Below are 21,938 nucleotides of genomic sequence, written 5' to 3' on the forward strand. Positions count from 1 at the left end.
CTCGGTAAATGGCACAGAAAGGAATAGTTTGATTTTGGATGGCCGCCAACACCTACATAAAATACATGAGTCACTGTGAAGGACAGTGAGGTCAAAGTCAATTTATTCATTATTCTTCCCCGGGTCCACTGTGCCAAACATGGTCCACTCCAATGTAAAATCATCAACCACTCTCGCTGGACAAAGCTCAGCCTTTCTCCAACGTACCCTGATATTTAACCCTGTCTGTGACAGGCGTCCCCCAGCTCCTGGGTCCTACCCCTCTATTCATAACTATTGGTCCAATATTTTAGATACGTTATCAGGGATACTCTAGGTGCCCTTTGATTCAGCTGCATTAGCAGCCCTCTTTGGGTGATGCCGGATACGGGGGTCCTGCCAGAATATTAAAGCAGACCCTGTGGTCTTCTTGACCCCATTTGCTAGAAGACTGATATTACTTGGTTTGGAAGTCATCCTCTCCTCCATCTCATGAGGCTTGGATCAAGGATGTTCTTCATTTTAGTAAATTAGAAAAGATTCAATACACACTGTGGGGGGTCTGCGGCTACATTTTCCAAAATATGGCAACCCCTCTGATCAGACACTGTACTTCCAAAGGTTATTTTTTATTATTTCTTCTTGTAATTTGTAGCACTAACAGTAATTATGTTGCAATTTACCATGAATATTGTGTTTTTTGTTTGGGGGCACATTTTAATTGTTTTTTAATGTTTTAAATTTGACTACACACACACGCACACACACACACTCACACACACACACACAGACACACACACACATATTTGTAGGAAAAGAAAAAAATTCTGTACATAACACACACACACACACACACACACACATATATATATATAGTTGTATTGTTTGTAACTACTGTTTTTTGCCATGTACATAATTTTTGTATGCCACTATTATGTTTTATGTATGTTTTAAAAAAACGTGTGGAAACAATTTGAGAAGCTACTGTGTGCAACGTGGAAAAACACCAATAAAAAGAGTTTGAAAAAAAGGTCAATTTATTCATTGACCACATTTGAAAACGCACCAGGTGTTAGATAGACAAAGCACTGTGCGGAATTCATAAACAACCGTTATGAATTCATGAGACGCTGTGCAGCAAAAGGCGCAGTACCCCTGGTCTGCCACTAGGGGTGGTATGTGAACTGTGATGATTCAGCCGATGGACGATTAAGGGGGGGGGGCAAAATCACATTGAGTCGTGCACGCTTATATGTCTCGCAGGAGATTCACACGGGATGTTTGAGAGGTCGCTATCAGAGCTGATCGCATGTGAGGGGTTTTGTTGCCAGAATAACCAAAAGGGTGCCACGCCTGGCAAAATAAGGCGGCAGTTCTTATCTTGTGTGCATTCAGCCCAAAACGACGGGGTCCGACCCCCCATTCACCCCTCCACCCCCTACCCCCAAAAGTCCAACCATAGCCTACGTGCAGCGTTTGCAAACACATTCCTCCGCAAGTTCCGTCGTCAGTAACTCGTCTCGCGTGCCGGTGGTGGTACGTAGCCTGGCGGCGGTGAGTCGCTCTACAGGTGGGTCGTTACCGCGGCTGCTGCTGCTGCTGCTGCGGCGCGTCTGCAGGGGCGCTGTCCACCTTGCCGGCGGTGCTGAAACTTTGCGCTCTGCGCCTCTGACAGACTTAACCAAACAACTAAAAGATACTTCCGTTTTTTTTGTCACATTCACGAGAAATATCCTTTAATTGTAAGATTATGACTGTCCCGCATCTTCCTCTTCCTCCTCCTCCTCTGGCGCGACCCTCCTCTCGCGGCTCTGCGGTTTTTCAAGACGTGGAGCGGCGTAATACTGGATTCAGCTGCGTTAAAGGGCTTGAGACGTCCTCACGTCACAGCCTGACTGGAGACGTCCTCACAAGCTGACCGGAGACGTCCTCACAGCCTGACTTGAGACGTCCTCACAGCCGCCTTGAGACGTCCTCACAGCCTGACCGGAGACGTCCTCGCAGCCTGACTTGAGACGCCCTCACAGCCTGACCGGAGACGTCCTCACAGCCTGACTTGAGACGTCCTCACAGCCTGACTTGAGACGTCCTCACAGCCTGACTTGAGACGTCCTCACAGCCTGACTTGAGACGTCCTCACAGCCTGACTTGAGACGTCCTCACAGCCTGACTTGAGACGTCCTCACAGCCTGACCGGAGACGTCCTCACAGGCTGACTTGAGACGTCCTCACAGGCTGACTGGAGAGAGGACGAGCCTCGGCCGCCATGCCAGGCAAAACGCGGGGCATCAGCTCTACATTCTCTTGTTCAGCGTTTTGTGAAAGGCTCCGTTAAGCAGTCGAGCAAGTCGCAGAGACACCCAATCGCTAGCTCGATGCTGAGCCGCTACTGTGTACATGTGTACGCCTTGTTGCTATCAAGAGGTCCTCCTTTTAACTCCGTCAAGTTTCCCCCGTTCACGTCTGGCGTTCTGGTCGCTGCCGTGATTGTCCACCTCCCATCACCTGCCAGCGGCGCACCACTCGGGTACAAAACAAATAAAAGCAAAATAAAATCCGTGTTGTTTGGCCCAGCAGCCCCGCTCCGTCTCCACATGCAACACTGCGCCCATGTTGGAAGCGCGACTCAACCGCGCTGCAATATCTTACCCCCCCCCCCCCAAAAAAAGACCAAAAAAAGACAACTTCTTCAAAAGTAGGCTGATTTCCCCCCCCCCCAACAAATGTTTGGGGTTTTGCGCGTCTAACCCGTGGGCTTTTCTCCCCCCCTCACCCACCCTTCTCTTTTTTCTTTTCTTTTTTTTGGGCGAGGCGACGGTGCCAGTTGCACCTCCGGGCTGTCTTATCAGCTGCCGTCGGGCGTCTTCCTCCGGCTCGAGCGAGTCCATTTCTAGGCGGCTTCGCGGGACCGCTCTCAAGTCGTCCGGTCTCTGCAGTCACGTGGTCAGGGCGGCACCGAACGCGTTTTTTTTTTTCCTTCTTCCCTCTCTTCCCCCCTTTCACCACGGCGAGTGTCTGTGCGCGCGGTCTCCTCTCGTGCAGTTCGGCGGCTGTCCTCCCTCCTCCGCGTCTCCCGCTGCTTAGCACGCTTCAGACACGGCGAGCGCAGGGGAGACAGAGAGAGAGAGAGAGAGAGAGAGAGGCGGGAGTGAGCGAGCACACGTCGGGCTGCGCTCTCCGCATCGGGGCTTCTACCGACCTACCTGTGTCCAGGAGGGGAGCACACGAAGCTCCGCTCCCCCCGGCGAGTCGCCCCCTCTTCTCGTTTCGCGTCAAATAAGCGCGGGTACTTGTTAGGTATAGACATTCTTGCTGTGTGTCTGTTTTTGTTTTTTTTTGTTTTTTTGTTTTTTTGAATTATTATTTTGGCTTTCAGAGAGACCGGATTTAATTTGCGCAGATCTTGATCGTATTTTTTTTTTATTTCTGTGGTGCTCAGTTTGGATAGTTGCACAGCCGAGAGAGCTTGGATGAGCCGCTTCGTTCAATTCCCGAGATGGAGTTGCTGTTGATTTGCCTTTCCCTGTGGATATTGCACGGCGGTTCTGCCAGAGCGGACTCCATCATACACATCGGTAAGAGTCCCCTTCCCGCTACCTACAGACAGGTGTAGTAAAGGCGGTGCAAGCGGTGAGGGGGGTTTGTTTGTTTCGGAGGGCGGGATAAATAGTCTGGTTAATTTGCGCCCCGTGTCCTCTCTTTTTAAACTCTCCGGTCAGTTCAAAAGTTTTATTCCGGAGACGTGCACATTGCCCATGACCCCGTGTTGCCCGAGAGATGGTCTGTTCTTTTCATTCATGTTTATTTGAAGAGGAGTTTAAAAAACAACAACAGCGTCTCGATTCCCTGATCTACGCAGAGAGCGACACTTTTCGATGCACATTTTGATCCGAAGCAGTCGGGTTGATCACTCGGCGCTGGCGGGGTTTTGGGACCCAATCAGCGCGTTACGAGACAAGAAAACGTTGAGCCTTTGCTAAAGCAGCCTACTCGCCGTCCTTAACCCGAGCCTCAACTTTCACCGGGACGTGACCGCCATGTCAATAGCCATGGCGAGAGAACGAACGTCAATGGGGCTTCGTTAGAGATGCCGATTGCATAAAAGCCCTTTTGTAACTTCACTTCAACCCGGAGCGGACGTCTGCAGAGGTTGATAGCGTCGTTTTGCGTCGGTCAGTTGCTCATTTCCTTGCAAATAAAATCACGCCTCGGTTGCAACGCACATTTTTACATGCAAACATGGAACTTGCGCGCGCGCGCGCGGACGCACGCACGCACACACAACGTGCGTGCAGTTTTATCATTTAATAACTGCTCTCATAGCTCATCCGCTCAAGCATTTGCGCAAGTATTTTTCTGCCCCCCCCACCCCCCGCTCCCGCCCCCGCACAAAAACCCCGAGGCGTCTCAGTCACTAATACAAATATCAGCGCCACCCGGATGATATTTGCAACCACGTCCCCGCCGCCGCATAATTTTTCTGCGCACTTTACCGCAACAGTCTGGCAAGCAGCAGGTGCTCAGTCGGTGGGACTGAATCCATATTGGCTGGTGTCTAGAATAACCATAGCAAGCCCAATTATAGCCTAGTTATTTTCCCAATTAACACGGGCCCAGTCCTCACAGTGTCAGCTTGCAGAACTTGGATAAACAGACAGAAATGCAGATAGATCGATAGATAGAGAGAGAGAGAGAGAGAGAGAGAGAGAGAGAGAGAGAGAGAGAGAGAGAGAGAGAGAGAGAGAGAGAGAGAGAGAGAGAGATAGATAGATAGATAGATAGATAGATAGATAGATAGATAGATAGATAGATAGATAGATAGATGGATGGATGGATGGATGCCTGCGTGACACTTGTTTGGCGGGGTGCCAGATATTTCAATTTATAGCTCCCTTACATGTCTGCAAAGTGTTGCTCAATAGAGCTATGGGTGTGGAGGAGGACGGAGGTCTTGGACACCCTGTCTAGGGCCAGCCTGCAGGCCTTCCTTCAGCCGTGCAGCTAACTGCCCCTGCCTCCAAACTGTGGAAGCGCGCCGCTGCCGACTCAAAGTGGCTGCGCACGTGTTGCGTGATTTGAGAAGACGCAATAAACGAAGGCCAACTTCCGGCGACTAAAGTTCCCAAACAATTGAGTCGATAGTGCTTTTTTTGGAAACTTAATACATTCGTGAAGGCTACACTGGCGAGGCTCAAACAAACTCCCCGAGTCGGGGCTCTTTATTACGACTTAACCGTGTCTGTGTCACCCCTCAGGTGCCATATTCGAAGAAAACGCCATGCGGGATGACGAGATTTTCCAGCTCGCCATCTCCGACCTGAGCCTCAACGACGACATTCTGCAAAGCGAGAAGATCACCCACTCCGTAAAACTCATCGAGCCCAATAACCCCTTTCAGGCGGTGCAGGAAGGTAAGTGCAATTCGATCGAGTCATTTTCGTGATCGACATCCCCCCCCCCCCCCACACACACACACCATCCACTTTTCCCCTCTCCTTTCATTATACTGCGAGCCGCAAGGCAAGTCAGCAGCCCTGCTATCTTTGAGCCATTATAGCCGCGCTGTGGCTGAGATCTGACCAGGCGCCTTGTATTTATTGGGTAAAGCCATTAGATGCATTCATTTCGTAAGGTTTCCCGCCAATATATGAGCCGTAATGCTCATGTGACATTATTCATCGGCGTGACGGCTGAGGAGTGTGTGAGCAGGGTGGGTGACACGCATCAGTCCGAGAGAGAGAGAGAGAGAGAGAGAGAGAGAGAGGTGGGTTGGGGGGGGGGGGGGTTGTGTGTGTGTGCTGCAATATACCTGCAAACCACCGTGCCTTTGTGGAGAAAGGTGTCTTCTGTGGTTGAAAAGCTAGGTGGAGGCATTGAGTTAAGCAGCGCCTGATAATGATAATGATCTCCTCCATGATGGAGATAACTGGAGGATGGAGAGAATATATCACTTGACTAACTGCTAGCGGGGGGGGGGGGGGGACGTGCTGCCTTTGTGTCCGATCGACTCATCGGCTATCGATCGTTGTTTCTCATGTAGCGATTTAGCTTATTCCTTGGAATGTTTGGCCCTCCTTTAGGACTCTTATACCCCTAAAAACAGAATAATAGCATTTTGTTTTGTTTACTGAAATTAATATTTCCATCGTAGAGGATTGGGAAATTAATTAGAATTCCTCATTTGAACCATTTAGGGTTTGAAGGAATCATAGGGACCTTAAAGGGACCTTAAAGGGACAGTTCACCCCAAACTCACAAATCCATGTTTTTCCTCTTAGCTTCAGTGCTGTTTAGCCATCTGGATTGTTTTAGAGGGAGTTGCCACGTTTTGGTGATATCGGCCTTAGAGATGTAGACATGTCTGCCTTCTCTCGAATACGATGGAACTGGGTGGCACTCGACTTGGGGTCGCACAAAGCGCCAAAAACATACATTTGAAAAACTCGACAGCGACGTCTCTTTCCAGAAATCATGACCCAGTTACTCAAGATAATCCAAAAACCTTACTGTGAGCAGTTTTATGTAGGAACTATTTTCTTAGACCGAACTACACCTATGTGAAACTGCTCACAACGAGTTCTGTGGATTATCCCGGGTCACGATTCATGATTTCTGGAAAGCGACGTTGCTGGTGAGTTTATCAAATTTATTTATTTGTTGGTGCATTGAGCAACACAAGCAGAGTGCCATCCAGTTCCATTGTATTGGAGAGAAGGCAGACGGCTTTACGGCGGACATCTCCACGAAAAAAGATTTAGATGGATAAATTCCACTACAGGTAAGAGGGAAAACATGTATTTTTGATTTTGGGATGAACTGTCCCTTTAAGAAACTGTGCATGCCCCCTGTACTCGGCCGGTACTCATGAAAGGCCTTGATGAGTCATTGCTATTCAAAGAGCTTACATCTGCAGCCAAATGATATTTCCTGTTTTCGACTGTCATCAACCCACTCATTGTTCCCCTGCAGCCCTTTACAATGTACCTGGTGGACATATTTTCACTGACATTGCATTTGTAGCGATCAGGGCGGAGGGGTTTTATGTTGCAGAAAATGGTATCTTTTACATTCATCTAAAGCAGGGGTTTTCAACTTTTTGGGGGCCAGGGACCTCTTACAGGGGAGAAAGCTATCCAATAACCCTCTCATAGTCGTAACACCAATTAAACATATGCTTACTACCATTTGTACTCTTAGATGCCATTGGAACTGCTTGTATTCTGAAACTTTTCAACCTAAATACTTCGGACCTGTTTTATAGTGATAAATAGAAACACGTTTCAATTTGAATCGTGTTAATAACACTTACTACCACTAGGTGGGAGAAATGGACACAATATGCCGATTTTATTGGCGCAAATGGTTCCCAGGCAATTCTTTTTTTGGGGGAGATTCCTCCCCTTTTCCCCCCAATTGGATCCGGCCAATTACCCCACTCTACCAAGCCGTCCCAATCTCTGCTCCACCCCCTCTACCGATCCGGGGAGGGCTGCAGACTACCACATGCCTCCTCCGATACATGGGGAGTCAGTCGCCAGACGCTTCTTTTCACCTGACAGTGAGGAGTTTCGCCAGGGGGACGTAGCGCGTGGAAGGATCATGCTATTCCCCCCAGTTGCCCCTCCCCCCTGAGCAGGCACCCTTACTGACCAGAGGAGGCGCTAGTGCAGCGACCAGGGCACATACCCACATCTGGCTTCCCACCCGCAGACATTGCCAATTGTGTCTGTAGGGACGCCCGACCAAGCTGGAGGCAACACGGGGATTCGAACCACCGATTCATGTGTTGGTAGGCAACGGAATAGACTGCTATGCTACCCAAACACCCCCGCACACTTCTTAATGGTATAGCACAGTTTTGTAATTTACAGTAAATTATTTCATGAACCCCACTTTGCGAACCACTGATCTGGAGATCTGAGGTACTAGGATGAAATGTCCTAGTGTAACGCAATTACAGATGACATAAAGCCAAGTATGTTTTTGCGAGTCTTTTTCCAACTTGTGTATTGGTTGTTTTGCCTAAGATGAAAAAGTCTGACGGCTCATCACTGGCAAACCTCTTTTGTGCAAAGTTATGATCAGTCCAGTATAGTGAAACAAACCTTTGCCCACCTGTGATGGTCCGAGTTTGTATTCCTCTGTCAGTTTGAACATCTGCAGTAGGTGTGCACAGCTGAACCCTGCCTGATGTGAGCTGGCTGCCTCATAACACCAAATTTCTGGCTTAGACAGTATCTAGTTAGTCCTGAATTCAGTCCCAAATGCTAATTTTGGGATTAGTACGTTGCCTGCTGTATATTTGTTCAACCTATGAACCAAACATGGCAGTAGGGTGAAGTAAATCCAGTTGTTTTCACAGAAGTTTTACGTGTTTCGAGAATTCAGCAGCGAATATTGAATTAGGGCTAATCTGAAATAGTGTAGAATACGGGAAAGTACCAGTACCAGGGTCCAGTGTAAATTAGTTGATTTACGTTGAAAATAAGTGAAATTATCTTGAACCCCATGTCGCTAAATTTCCCACTTATCAAGAGATTTGTTAGATTTTGTATAGAGCTGTAATGGAAAATGTCTGGGAATTATACAGAAACTGAAGGACGTGGCAGCGTTCAGTGTGGTAGGACTTATGATTACAAATACCTGTGCCAAACTGAGACAGTCTGAAAAAGAAAAAGAAAAGGAAAAAACCAAGAAAAACACCTAAGACCTCCCGAGATTCTGGGGTGCTCTGACAATCTCGGGTTCATTGCAGAACTCATCATTTGATTTGAGCAAGTTTAAAACTTTCTCCGATAAACAAATCACCTTTCACTCGCCTCCGTTATCGACGGCTCGCAAAACTTGTTCCGCTGCAGGCAAAATCATATATTCTGGGGCTCAGTTTAAACCACCAGGATCGATGGGTGGCATCGAATTCTTGGCGCGCAAGGCACACGGGAGGGCGCTGAGCACTGAGTGACATCCGAGATGAGCTGACCTTTTGCTTTGCTCTTTTGTTCACTGCCATCCCATTGTGACCGGCAGTCAGGACCTTGCCAACAACGCATGGCAGAGGAAGGGAGGAGGACGGCGGGGCGGGGGGGGGGGGGCTACAGAAGTGAGAGTGAGGTGAATGAAGATGAGATGACAGAGGAAGACAGACCTACTGAGGGAACAAGAGGGGAGGAGAGAAACGAGGGGTGAGGAGAGCAATGAGGTTTAGAATAAGCATGAGTACAGACAGGCCTGGGCGATGAAAGGGAAGGGGAGAGGAGGAGTGGAGAGAATTATGATCAAGAGTCGAATAAACATTAGTGGACGAAAGAGAATCAGGACGGGGAGGGTTAAAACTAAAAACGGGCCTTAGGTGACGAGGGGAAATTGCCAGCCTGGCGAGGAGAGTAGTTGCTGTGTCACGTTCGTCCTTTTTTTTTTTCTTCTGGCTCCTTGTGTCCTTGCGGCTGGTGGAACATACATTAAAGGGGACTCGAAAGCACAATGCACGTAGCGCAAGGCGGAGCGGTTCTTTCCTCCCATGCTCTTATCACATAATTATGGCGGCTCATGGCTGGCTGGGTACAATGCCTGACCACACAAACGGCAGAAACTGGTCCTACTATATATAGGCTCAGGCAAATGGAGAGAATTAATGGGACCATTTTGAAAACCTGCGGCGAGATTCTTAATAACTTGGGAAAAGTGTGTAAATTTAATCTTGGAGTTCGGAAACTTGGCTTACTAATGCTAATCAGGAGAGTTTAGGCACTTAAACATTCCGAGAAACTGCTGTAACATTAATTACGTCGGGCACTTTTGCTAATATCTCTCGGAAAGGGTGCCTATTGTTGGCAGTCAATGACTGAGCAAAGTAAAGGTAGGATGAATGATCTAATTAGTTTGTAAAAATTTAGCCATCTGGCCTGAATTAGGGTTAGTTTTTTTTTTCTTCATTTTTCGTTTTTTTTTTTCTTCTTTTTTTTTCTGTCCCCCTGTGTTGAACCGTGCAGTAATTTGTTGAGTGCTGTGTTCCATTGTAACCCCTCCCCACAATGCACCACTAGTGGCCTTCCATTTTCATCTAACCCCTTCCAAGGTAACGTCAAGGAGAATTTAATTGTCAACCCCTCCAGCCTCCCTCCCCTGACATCCTGTAAGCAACCGACCAATAATTTTCAGCGCTGTTCTCTCTGTTTGATTTCTCTTTTACCCCGTCAAACCCGCAGAGGCAAGAGCTGAAATAATGCTGCCTTTTGAAGCACTGGCACAGGTGATGTACATTCCTCCACCTGAGTCTCTGCTTACGACAAGTCATTACTCGCTCTGCCCTAAATGTGATGGAGTGGTGGCCTTTCACTGATATTGTCCTGGTGGTTTTAATAATAATGTGTAAATCTTGGTAATGGATTTGTTTGTGTTTTCATGTCTTTTTACCACCTCGACACAGAGGAGGATGATCAGCTCATTTTACCGACCCATGTTAATTACCCAATGGTTATTTCTAATCCGTCATAAGCTCCTCAATGGGCTGTATTGAGGCCTACTGGTGCCTTAATCAGCTAAGTGATGTTGCAGCAAAGGTATACCTTTCAACATTTAATCTCTCCATGATGCAAACCCCATTGCTCAGCATCCTCATGGGACTAAGCTCCTGAATAATAGTTTATCGGACATTTATGGTGCAGTGTATAGTACGCAATGTGCAATGTGTAGCTGAGTCCAACAAATGTCATTCATGGAGTAGATCCACATTTAGAAGAGAATAGAACAGATAGATAGATAGATAGATAGATAGATAGATAGATAGATAGATAGATAGATAGATAGATAGATAGATAGATAGATAGAGGCAATGTGTAGCTGAGTCCAACAAATGTCATTCATGGAGTAGATCCACATTTAGAAGAGAATAGAACAGACAGATAGATAGATAGATAGATAGATAGATAGATAGATAGATAGATAGATAGATAGATAGATAGATAGATAGTGTGGAAAGAATAAGATCATCGAGAAACTGGTATTTCTGCTAATATGACATCAGCTTTCAAATTAGTTGAATATCGGAAGATGAAATCATATTTTGAGAATATTGGACATTATTACTGAGTGCAATTTTTGGGACAGAGCTCTGCAGGAGGAAACAACAGATTAAGAATTTCAATCTTTCTGTCTGCCACATGCAGAGATCCCCTTCTCTTTCATCTCCAAATCCTCCCCTCCCCTACGTCCTCCAAGCTATCGTCATATTAATAGTCTTGGTCTGTTATAAAATTCCACCTTGAGCAATCTTTGTAAGGTACGATAAACACTGAAAATTATTATTTTTTTTATTATCTAGGTGGATGAGAGTGGCCAGAGTCTTCAGTCCTGCATACAAACGTGAAATGACAATTGATCGCATGACTCATGATTACAAATATGTGACTAGCGGAGTGTTTGCTAAGCTACCTGTGCCTCGCTGTCTTGTCGGAGTGTGCGATAACAGATGCCGGGCCAAATTCTGCACCACCAGGCAGTTTCAGACTTGTTCTGCTCTGCTAAAATGCAGGGCAGCGCGTGTCATTCTTCAAGTGTAAGACGCGTTAGTATTTCATTTTCTGTGGAGCGTTTTAGTGTCAGCAACTATCTGGCAGTGTGAAGGGTTCACAGATCCAATCTTAACTAACGTTTGGTACACTACAGGACTATAAGATGAATCTAACCGGGAGAAATCCTCATCAGTGGCTTTGGTAGGGACCGACGGTTGGCAAAGACTGACTTTTGACAGTAACAGTCGTAACTACACAGACTGACTCAACAACAGATCTGAAACAAATTGGTATTATCAAACCTGTGTGATATTGACATCCCAACAACTGTACGGATCCCGATAAAGCATGTAGTGTATGAGGATCCGCAATGATGGCCTATAGCCAGAGAGCCAGGGTTACAGTCATGTAAACTTGCTTAATGCAAAGACACACTAGACACAGACAAATGTTTACTCACAGATTCCTTTTTTTTTTGTGGGGGAGGGTGGGAGTTTCCCCCCTTTTCTCCCCAATTGTATCCAGCCAACTACCCCACTCTTTTGAGTCGTCCCGGTCGCTGCTCCACCCTCTCTGCCAAGCTAGGAAGGGCTGCAGACTACCACGTCCCCCCTCCGATATATGCGGAGTCGCCAGCCACTTCTTTTCACCTGACAGTGAGGAGTTTTGCCAGGGGGCTGTAGCGTGTGGGAGGATCATGCTATTCCCCCCAGTTCCCCTCCCCCCTGAACAGGCGCCCCGGCCGACCAGAGGAGGCGCTAGTGTAGCGACCAGGACACATACCCATATCCGGCTTCCCACCCGCAGACACGGCCAGTTGTGTCGTTGGGATGCCCGACTAAGCCGGAGGTAACACGAGGATTCGAACCGGCGATCCCCGATGTCACAGTATTCCTTTTAAAAGAGTTAATCTCCTCTCAGTTTATTTCCATTTGTTTATTTGATTCAAAGGAGCAAGCAGAGTCTGCCCCACCTCCCTGGTTTCTTTCTTTCTTGTGTTACGTTAGATTGTGCAAGTTGCCGTAAGACTCGAAGAAGCTGGTGACGGTCAGGGATCAGCAGAATAATCTGTTCTATTATTAAATGTGCTACAATCCATCTTTACCTTTAGTCTGGAATAAAGGCACTCACAACAAACACAAACCATTTGTGAAACCCATTGATGCTTTTCTTTTCTTCACATTGTGGGTGTGCACACAACTTTATGAAGATTGCAGTGCAGATTTTGTTCCCAGATAACTACTTAAGTGGCCTGATAAAACAGCTGCTGGGTTATTTATTTTCTGTTTTGATTTACCTTTGCAGCTCATGTTGTGTACTACGATCATTGTTAAGGTTTGCCGTTTTTGTTTTTTCCGTGAGAGAGAGAGAGAGAGAGAGAGAGAGAGAGAGAGAGAGAGAGAGAGAGAGAGAGAGAGAGAGAGAGAGAGAGAGAGAGAGAGAGAGAGAGAGAGAGAGAGAGAGAGAGAGGGAGAGATTTGCTTTTAAAAGTACATTTACTCAGGTTACATTACAGTCCGACAGCTGACATTCAAACATAATCATCTCTTTATAATCCAGCTCATACAAAGAAAACAGTTTCAGGGGGGGGAAAAGAGCATTAAGTAATCTAAACAAGTATTTGTAACAAAAAACAGAATTTCAAACTTAAATATCCCAACATAAACACAAGTTTGGCTCAGGGGGCTTTGCAGCAACACAACGTCCTGTCCTCAGACCCTCGTATCGGATGAGGAACAACTCCCTAAAAAAACCCAACCCTTTAACAGGGAGACAAAATAGGAAGAAGCCTCAGGAAGCGCAACAGAGGAAGGCTCTCTCTCCGAAGATGGACAACGTGAAATGGATTTTGTGTTTACACAATTTACATAACAAAATAAAATAAAACAAAGCCAATAATACAGCCAGGACTTCCCTCGTTACACAAATTAGGGAAGAAAAAAAAAGAAAACCAGATCCTCATCAACTCTCACTATGCATAACACCACCCCAAGTTCTGGAAAAAAAAGGTCATTTCTGTGTGGAAGCTCTGCTCCCCTGTCTTAGTACCTCATCATCTTCAGCTCTTCTTCAGTTTTTTTTACTTTGTAGCTTTAAATAGTCTCTTGTGCGGCATGTAGACCTCATGTTGAGCAGCTGAGCTACCACCTCGGTGTTGTCAAGTCCCGATACTGCTGCAGCCACCATGCGCCGTAGGGTGACGTTCCTGGTGGAAACCCGTTTCTGGGACAGTCCTTGGAGAGCATCGGTCATGGACATCCAGCCTGGCTCCATGAATCAGTGACTCCTCCAGCAGCAGTAAGAGGAAGATCGCCCAGTTCAACACACTCGTCATGACCTAACTTACTTTAGTCTTTAACCTTTGAGAACGTTTTCTTTTATTGGACTTATGCAACTTTCTAAGAGCTGTTACGTGTTTTCTCAAACGGAAACGTTTTTTTTTCATCCAACACATCGACCCCAAATAATTTCTGCAGTCGACACGCTTTCAATAATTTTTTCCGCATCTGAAAAATACTCAGACACTTCAATAGATTTTCCAAAGGTGTCGCCTAAAAACCATTTATTTCCTCAAGTGGATACAGATCTACAATTTGTGACTGTGAGTCTGTAACAGAGATAGAGTCCGTGTCATACCCCATTTCCTCCACCTTATCCTCACCAGCAACACCCCGTAACGCCCGACTCACCCTTTCTCCACTTTGCACCACCAGCCTGACTATGGCCAGGTCCAGCTGCTGGCCCTTTCCCGCTGCTTTTCCCTGTTTTGACACTTGGACAGCCGAGCTGTCATCAAATACATTCTTACCGCCCGAGTCAACTTGCTGTTCCCCTGCCTGACCGGATGGCTCCTCAGGCAGCGGAGCACCGGTGTTAATGCGCTGCTCAGCCGGCCCGGCCCCTGGCTCAGGCCGCCCCTCGGCCGGCCTATGAGGGCAAGCATCCCGCTTGTGCCCCACATCCCCACACTCAAAACATGTGATGCTACCTGTGCTGGCGTACCCCATGTAATATCCCTCCCCATGTTTCACTCTGAAGGAAACCTCCAACGTCTGTGACAGACCATTCAAGGGGAATAGAAACCTGTCTCCGGAGGGACTGGACATGTTTCATTTCATCGTCCGTACAGCCCAACCCCAGGGTTCTAAAACCACTGGCCAGCTTCCCGAAACGCTGAAGCTCCCGCTCCAACGCCTCACTGGGAATGAACGGGATGACAGCGGAGACAGTGACCTGGGTGGATGGCACGGCGAGTGGGGAAACCTGCAGATAGACGCCCTTCAGAGAGACGCTGCTCGTTATTAGCTTAGCCACAAAACGCTCTTCTTTTAGGAAAACAACAACATGTTTGTTCGTCCTGGAGGCATACGACAGGTGGACGTGTCCCACACGTTCTCCTATAGCCAGGAGAACCGCCTGTATCGGAACAGATGGATCAGGCTGAACCCGCACTCCATGTCTTGTAGCGAGAGAGGACGCCTCCCAGGGCGCCATCTTGCTCACCGAAAAAAGAAAAAGTCCGACAGACTACAGCAAACGTTGCCCACGACTAATAAATAAACTCAATTTGAAACATCAGCCCTAAAGGCGAAAGTAACCTGCTAGAAATTGGACAATTACATCAAATTTTCTGACAGCAGGTCACTCTCACCAGACACTCACTCTCATGCCGACTCCCAGCATGCAGAGAGAGAGAGAGAGAGAGAGAGAGAGAGAGAGAGAGAGAGAGAGAGAGAGAGAGAGAGAGAGAGGACTCATGTAAACAGCAGTGTTCTTCACTCCATAGTTCAGATTTGATGCAAGAACTCATTTTCATTTTGGTGTGACTGACAGAGGGAAAGCCCTTTGGAACTGGTAGCCTGCTGAGATCTGAGACACACCGCGGAATATTTATTACGCCATCGCCTTTATTCAGAATAGCAAGAGTTCAATAGCAGCTGCCACAGAGGGAACAGAGAGAGAACTGTAAACAAAAATGGTGGTCGGGGTGAAGGGAGAGAGACAGAGAGACGGACAGAGAGAGGCTCCCGGCTGGAGCCCCTGCTCCTAAATGCTGGCTTTATCCTGCACCTCCTCTGTCCTCACAAATGTTATGACCGAGGCATTCTGAGCTTGGCTTGGTCCGTTGTGCATCAAAGCAACCCAATACAGCACCAGTAGTTATTCCACTTCTGCGCTGTGCAGTGGCAGGTAGTGACGCGTTACATTTACTCCGTTACACGAACTTGGGTATTTTTTTTAATCAGAACACTTTTAACTCTTACTCGAATACATTTGCGATAAAATATATGTACTTCTACTCCGTTACCTTAGGCTACACACTTCTCGCTACTTTTACTAGAGTTAGGACCTAACTCAAGTTAAAAGTTGGGACCTATCCTATCCACTCATTGGCTATCAAACTGATGTTACCGATCCACGACGTACCAATTCAAATACCATCGTCTGATTTATTTATGAATTATAAATATGGCTCTAATAATGCAATTATAAGTCCATAGCCAACATGACATATGTAAGTTCAGGTAGTATGGATTGTTTTGAGTGCGGGGACGTGGGACACAAGCGCTTCGCTTGCCCACAAAGAGCGCGGGAAGCGGAAGATGCGGAAGTGGCGGCTGATGCGGGGAGGGAGTAGCGGGGGGGGGGGGGGTAACAAGGCCAATGGTCCACAAAATGTGGACTGCATCAGAGGAACCCAGTGTGCGTGGAGTTTAGTGGCACTGCTGCGTGCGTAACCTCCCCGGCAGCCGAGCCCAGGCAGGAGGTGCAGAGTGACGGCGAGGAGGCGGCGGCAGACTCACCCGAGAGCCAGGAGAGGAAGGACTCTCGGTAACAAGAGACAGGACAAGACAAGTGAAGAACCACATTTACAATCGTCCATCACGTTATCCAGATTATTGTCACAATTTGATTTAATTGATGCTTTGAGAATAAAAAATCAAACAGCAGACATGGGTAAAGGTTTCGGGGGACAGGGTCAGTGTTGCCAGGCCAGACAGGGTGTAAATCACCAGGCAGCACCTTAACGCCAGGTTGGTCAGGAGCAACATATCTCCAGCTGGTTTTTACAGATCACCACTTAGTCGATGTTGTATTATATCTTCAAAAAGTTATCAAGCTTTCTGGCATTTTAACGTGATATGACTACAGGATAGACCTTTTTGTAATTTTTTTTTTTAAAATTACTTTGGGTAATTTGGGGGAAAAAGCCCAGTTTGACTCCAACTGAAGTAACACATTAAATGAGTTGCCATAGCAATTTGCACTCTGTTTATATGTGAAGTCTACTTAAACTACAGTTCAAATAAATTGCTTTGGAAAACATTTATATTTAATGCATTTTTGTATATATATTTTTTCTCTTTTAATAAGAAGTGCTGTGTAGTTTACTATAGCCTCGTGTAACATTACACATAATACCGCAAACAGCAGCAGCAACAACAATAATAATATTCAAGAACAAAGAGCTCTGGTATTGGTATCAGCAGATATCCGAATTCAGGTATCGGAATCGGATTGGAACTGAAAAAAAGTGGATCGGTGCTTCTCTATTGGGGATATATCAGGGCAGGTCACAGAATCTTATGGGTCACCAAATACAGCGTAACACTGGCTTAGTGGCAGAACAACCATGCCCCCCTATTCTGTATTTGTACCCTTTATAATGTTACAGAACAGCGGGGTGGAATAATGGCACGACATTCCCGCCTTGAACAGGCAGGGGCTAGTTAGAAAATGGTGCCATACTCGATATATTATTTATTATTGGGAACCCCAACGAGGAACGAGCTAACAAAGTCTGAATATTTAAACTCTCAAAAAGGAAATGCAATTGCCCCACTAACGTTACAAGCACATACCCCATTAAACCTTAATGAAAAGTTACTGAGAAAATTATTGTGTCATACATTGTAAATGAGAACTTGGTCAACTACTCTACTTCTTTTTGAAGAACTAATTTGTTTGCAATTTCACATTGACATAATGAATTACATCTAATGAAGTTACTCACTACTTGAGTTGGTTTTTTTTCCCCAATTTTTCTCCCCATTTGTACCCGTCCAATTACCCCACTCTTTCAAGCCATCCCTGGTCACTGCTCCAGCCCCTCTGTCGATTCAAGGAGGGCTGCAGACTACCACATGCCTCCTCAGATACATGTGGAGTCGCCAGCCACTTCTTTTCACCTGACAGTGAGGAGTTTTGCCAGGGGGACGTAGCGTGTGGGAGGATCAAGCTGTTCCCCCCCACCCCGAACAGGCGCCCCGACCGACCAGAGGAGGCGCAGCAACCAGGACACATACCCACATCCAGCTTCCCACCCGCAGACACGGCCAATTGTGTCTGTAGGGACGCCCGACCGAGCCGGAGGTAACGCGGGGATTCGAACAGGCGATCCACGTGTTGGTGGGCAACAGAATAGACCGCTACGCTACCCGGATGCCCCAAGTAGTTTTTTTATTTTTTATGAGATATTCAGTTCAATTCAAAACTTTATTGCAGACTCAGGGTCCATAACACACAAAGACAAATAGGTAAAAGCCAATCCCTAGACAATACACAGAGTAAACACAATATAATAACATAAATGGAACAAGTCGGTGTGTTAAAAGAAGGCAGCTATACCAGTGGTCCCACTGCCGGGATTGGTAGCGTGTGGCACTGAATCTTATATTAGTCAAACTGTTGATGATTACATTATCAGAGTCATTAAGCCGGCAAATAAATTCATACATAAGATTTCTTAGAAGAGCCTGAAAGGTGCTGACTCCTGCAGCCACAAACATTTCACTTGCACTACACCATCTAGGTCTTTTTAGCAGTATTCTCATAGCATCATTATAAGCCACTTGAAGCCTCTGTATGCTTGCTTTTTTATAGTTTGACCACAGGTGTGCAATATAGAGTGTTGTACAATATGCTCTGAACAGAGACATCTTCACACTAACTGAACACATACCAAACTTGCGTGACAGAGTGTTTGCTTGAGCATACATCATGCGGCATTGCCTATAAATATCATCATCGTCTGTCATTTGTTCAATGATATAGTGCCCAAAATATTTCACCTTATTACATACCACAAGATTATTATCAGACAATTTAAAATCAGGAAATTTTAGATGATTGACCTCTTTGGTTCTGCAGATCATGACAGCACTCTTACTAGCATTGTATTTGATATCATGCTTCACACCATACACAAAACATATATCAAGGAGCTTTTGGAGACCAGTGCTACAGGGACTAAGAATGACAAGGTCCTCTGCATACATAATATGGTTCACCAAGGTATTACCCATCATGCACCCAGTGTTACAGGCTTTCATCTGCTTGGACAAATCATCAATATATAAATTGTAGAGAACTGGAGACAGAACTCCCCCTTGTCTGACACCATTGCTGACCCCAAATGGGGCTGAAACACTATTACCCCATTTCACTTGCACAGTCTGGTGGGCGTACCAATAAGCCAGAATTCTCACAATGTATTTAGGCACCCCTCTTTGACTCAATTTAACAAACAACTTTCTGTGATTAACACGATCAAAAGCTTTAGAAGCATCAATAAAACACATAAGAACCGATGAGTTTTGGCCTCTGTATTTGTTTACAATTTCCTTTAAGACATATGTACATAAGTCAGTGCCATGTCCTGCTTTAAAACCAAACTGTTTATCTGTGGAGTTGATAAATTCATGCACTCTATCCAGCAGTATTCTTTCTAGGACTTTTGACAGTATGCTGGCTAGAGCTATAGGCCTGTAGTTATCTAGGCTGCATACTTTACCAGCTTTGTCCTTAATGACTGGCACTAACAGTACAGACAACATTGAGTCTGGTAACAAGCCATGGACCATAAAGCCAGTAAAACAGATAGCAAGGAGAGGAGCTAACCTGGGACTGGCATATTTAAGTTGTTCAGCAGTAATATGATCTAAGCCACTTGCCTTGTTAACAGACAGCTTGTTTACAGCTTGGTACACCTCGTGTGACATGATCCCCATTGAATCATCACTCTCAATATTGCCCACCTTATACAGATCATTGTGGACACAATTGAATAAGGTACTGTAATGCTGTCGCCATAACTCAGCAATATTGTCTGTACCGGAGATACCATCAACAGTGCATGGTAGAGATGTTTTATAGTTGTTGAGAGTTCTCACTTTTTTCCAAAAATTAGCAGGATCATTTCTTAGCAGCTTCTTAGCCATGGAATCTGCCCTCATGGCTTGCTCATTTTTACAGATGAAGCGAATGGCGTACTTGTATCGAGCATTACTAAATACTAGATACATAGATACTTTTTACTGTTACTGAAGTAGTTATTTTTATGTGTACTTTTACTTCTACCTGAGTAAACATCATTATAAAGTAAATATACTTTTACTTGAGTACCATGTTTGTTCACTCTACCCACCACTGGCACTTTGGCACTTCTGTGTCACCGAGGATTTCTTCCTGCACCACATGTCTCTTTCGTTGATTCTCTGACTCTCCTTTAAAGGAGAGAGGGGGAAAAAATCTTGTTAACATTTTGAATGCAATTTCAACTTCAGAGTCAGGCGCCTCTCGGTAGTTGATTAACTTAAAAAAAACACACAAATCGACTTAAATGCCAAGTGTGATCTGCGCTGAAAGGAGTCATCAGCAGCGTGATAAATGTCACCGTAAGCTGAGATTTCAGTAATCTTTTAATTTGGATAAGCAGGGCAGACCCCTTTTCCAAAGCGTGAAAATAAGTTTTTCACTGAGGCGGGAGAATAAATAAATAAACAAATGAAAAACAATATGCTGCAATCCCTCGACACATTTTTAGCAGGTTCTTCAGGAAGTAGGGGAGTGATGTTTGCTGGTCTGGGATGTAAACGATATTGCACTAATTAGAGGGTGGCAGTCCTGTTGTGGCTTTGTATATTTCTGTATTCATCTCATTCCCCACACTGTCACAGCCAGTTGAGGGTGGTTTTCAAAGTCTCCTCAGTTCTTTTCACACTGTCATGTATTTGATGGAATATGTTTCATTGTGTAAAAGGAACTAATGGCTTCTGGGTGTTAAGCTACTTGCTTGGGGGGGTCTGTCTCTCAGGGGTAAAAAGTGGCAAATAAAACAATGAAACTGAGAATTTTTTTTACTTTAAATGGGCAAAGTAAATAAAGATGTTGGCAAGCGATGTGTTGTTTGATTCCTTTTGCTCCCAGCAACTTGTACCCAGCGTGCGGGGAACCGAAAAGAGAATATTTCAATATTTAGATGTTTTGCACTGAGGGACAATGTCATCCCCCTAGTACGGGACAAAATATACACTTCTCGGCGGACTGTAATTTTTTTAAAACTCCAGAGACACTGTGATTTTCTGATATGACACCAGCGTATGATGTCTGGTTACCAGTCCAACTTAGCGCACACCGCAAATCATTCAATGAACGGCCATTTTAACCTACATATGAGCACACAACATGTGCTTCCCCTCACAGGTCTCTTACCCCTATGTCTTGTTTATATCCCTGTCCTCTTTACGGTGACAGATTTATTATGAGTAGCAGAGAACACCATGACAGATGTTAGTGCTTCACCGCAACCACAAACAGACCCTGGTCAACAGGGATTGGCCATCAATACAACACTGCCGGTTTGAAAGAGAGGGAGCTATAGAGAGATTCAGGGGGAGAGAAATAGAGAAGAGATGTCCTGTCCAACCAGACTGATGCTCATGAGGCCCTTGGTCCATGTTGTAATACATTGCGGTCCCAAATGTGATGCAACATTTTTCTCTGTACACAAGTTATGCTTCAACTTTATTGAGCTGATTAAATGGCGAGGATGAACGAGAAGGCGTGGGCATATGGAGGCTTGGGATGTTTGGAAGGGGTTTGCTTGTTTGCTGTGTTTATGTGCAGGCATGCATTTTAATATATGCGCTTGCGTAGCAAATGCGTGGTTGTATGCATACAGATTGTGCAGTGGTGTATGCAAGAACGCATGTGTGTGTGTGTGTGTGTGTGTGTGTGTGTGTGTGTGTGCGCGTGAAAGAGAACATCATGGTTTGGTGAGAGGATGTGGTTATTGGCGGTAATGGGAGGGGAGGAGTGGTCAGAACCCTTACCACCCTCCCTCGTGATGCTGAAGTAGCTGGGAGGGCAGCATGTATAATTTACAGCCCACCACCTGCACTGTTGGCAGCAAGAGGAATCCATTCCAGGGCGGAAGACAAGGAAGAAAAAATCAGCCCCCAAGTAAATCCTATTAGCTGCTAAACAGGAGTCAGCCAAATAAATGCTACTTGGCTACCTGCAACCTCTTACTCAGTTCGGATAGAGAGAGGGGGGTGGGTGCAATAGGATTGAAAGTGAAAAGGAGCGAAAACAGGCAGGAGATGGAATGGAGTGAATGGGTGTCAATGATTAGAATGGGGGAGGATGGGCAGAGACAGTCAAAGA

At 45.9% G+C, this 21,938-nt stretch overlaps 1 protein-coding gene across 1 annotated transcript in view; it reads left to right on the forward strand.

Annotated features, from left to right (window-relative positions):
- The first annotated feature begins 3,475 nt into the window (after window positions 1-3,475).
- Window positions 3,476-21,938, forward strand: part of grid1a (glutamate receptor, ionotropic, delta 1a) — a 438,916-nt gene continuing 420,453 nt past the window's right edge. The window contains exons 1-2 of the mRNA XM_056291925.1: window positions 3,476-3,554; window positions 5,235-5,390. Of these exons, the coding sequence (XP_056147900.1) occupies window positions 3,476-3,554; window positions 5,235-5,390 (235 nt within the window). The remainder of the gene's footprint in view (window positions 3,555-5,234; window positions 5,391-21,938) is intronic.

This window comes from Lampris incognitus, chromosome 13, assembly GCF_029633865.1.
Source record: "Lampris incognitus isolate fLamInc1 chromosome 13, fLamInc1.hap2, whole genome shotgun sequence".
Taxonomy (NCBI): Eukaryota; Metazoa; Chordata; class Actinopteri; order Lampriformes; family Lampridae; genus Lampris; species Lampris incognitus.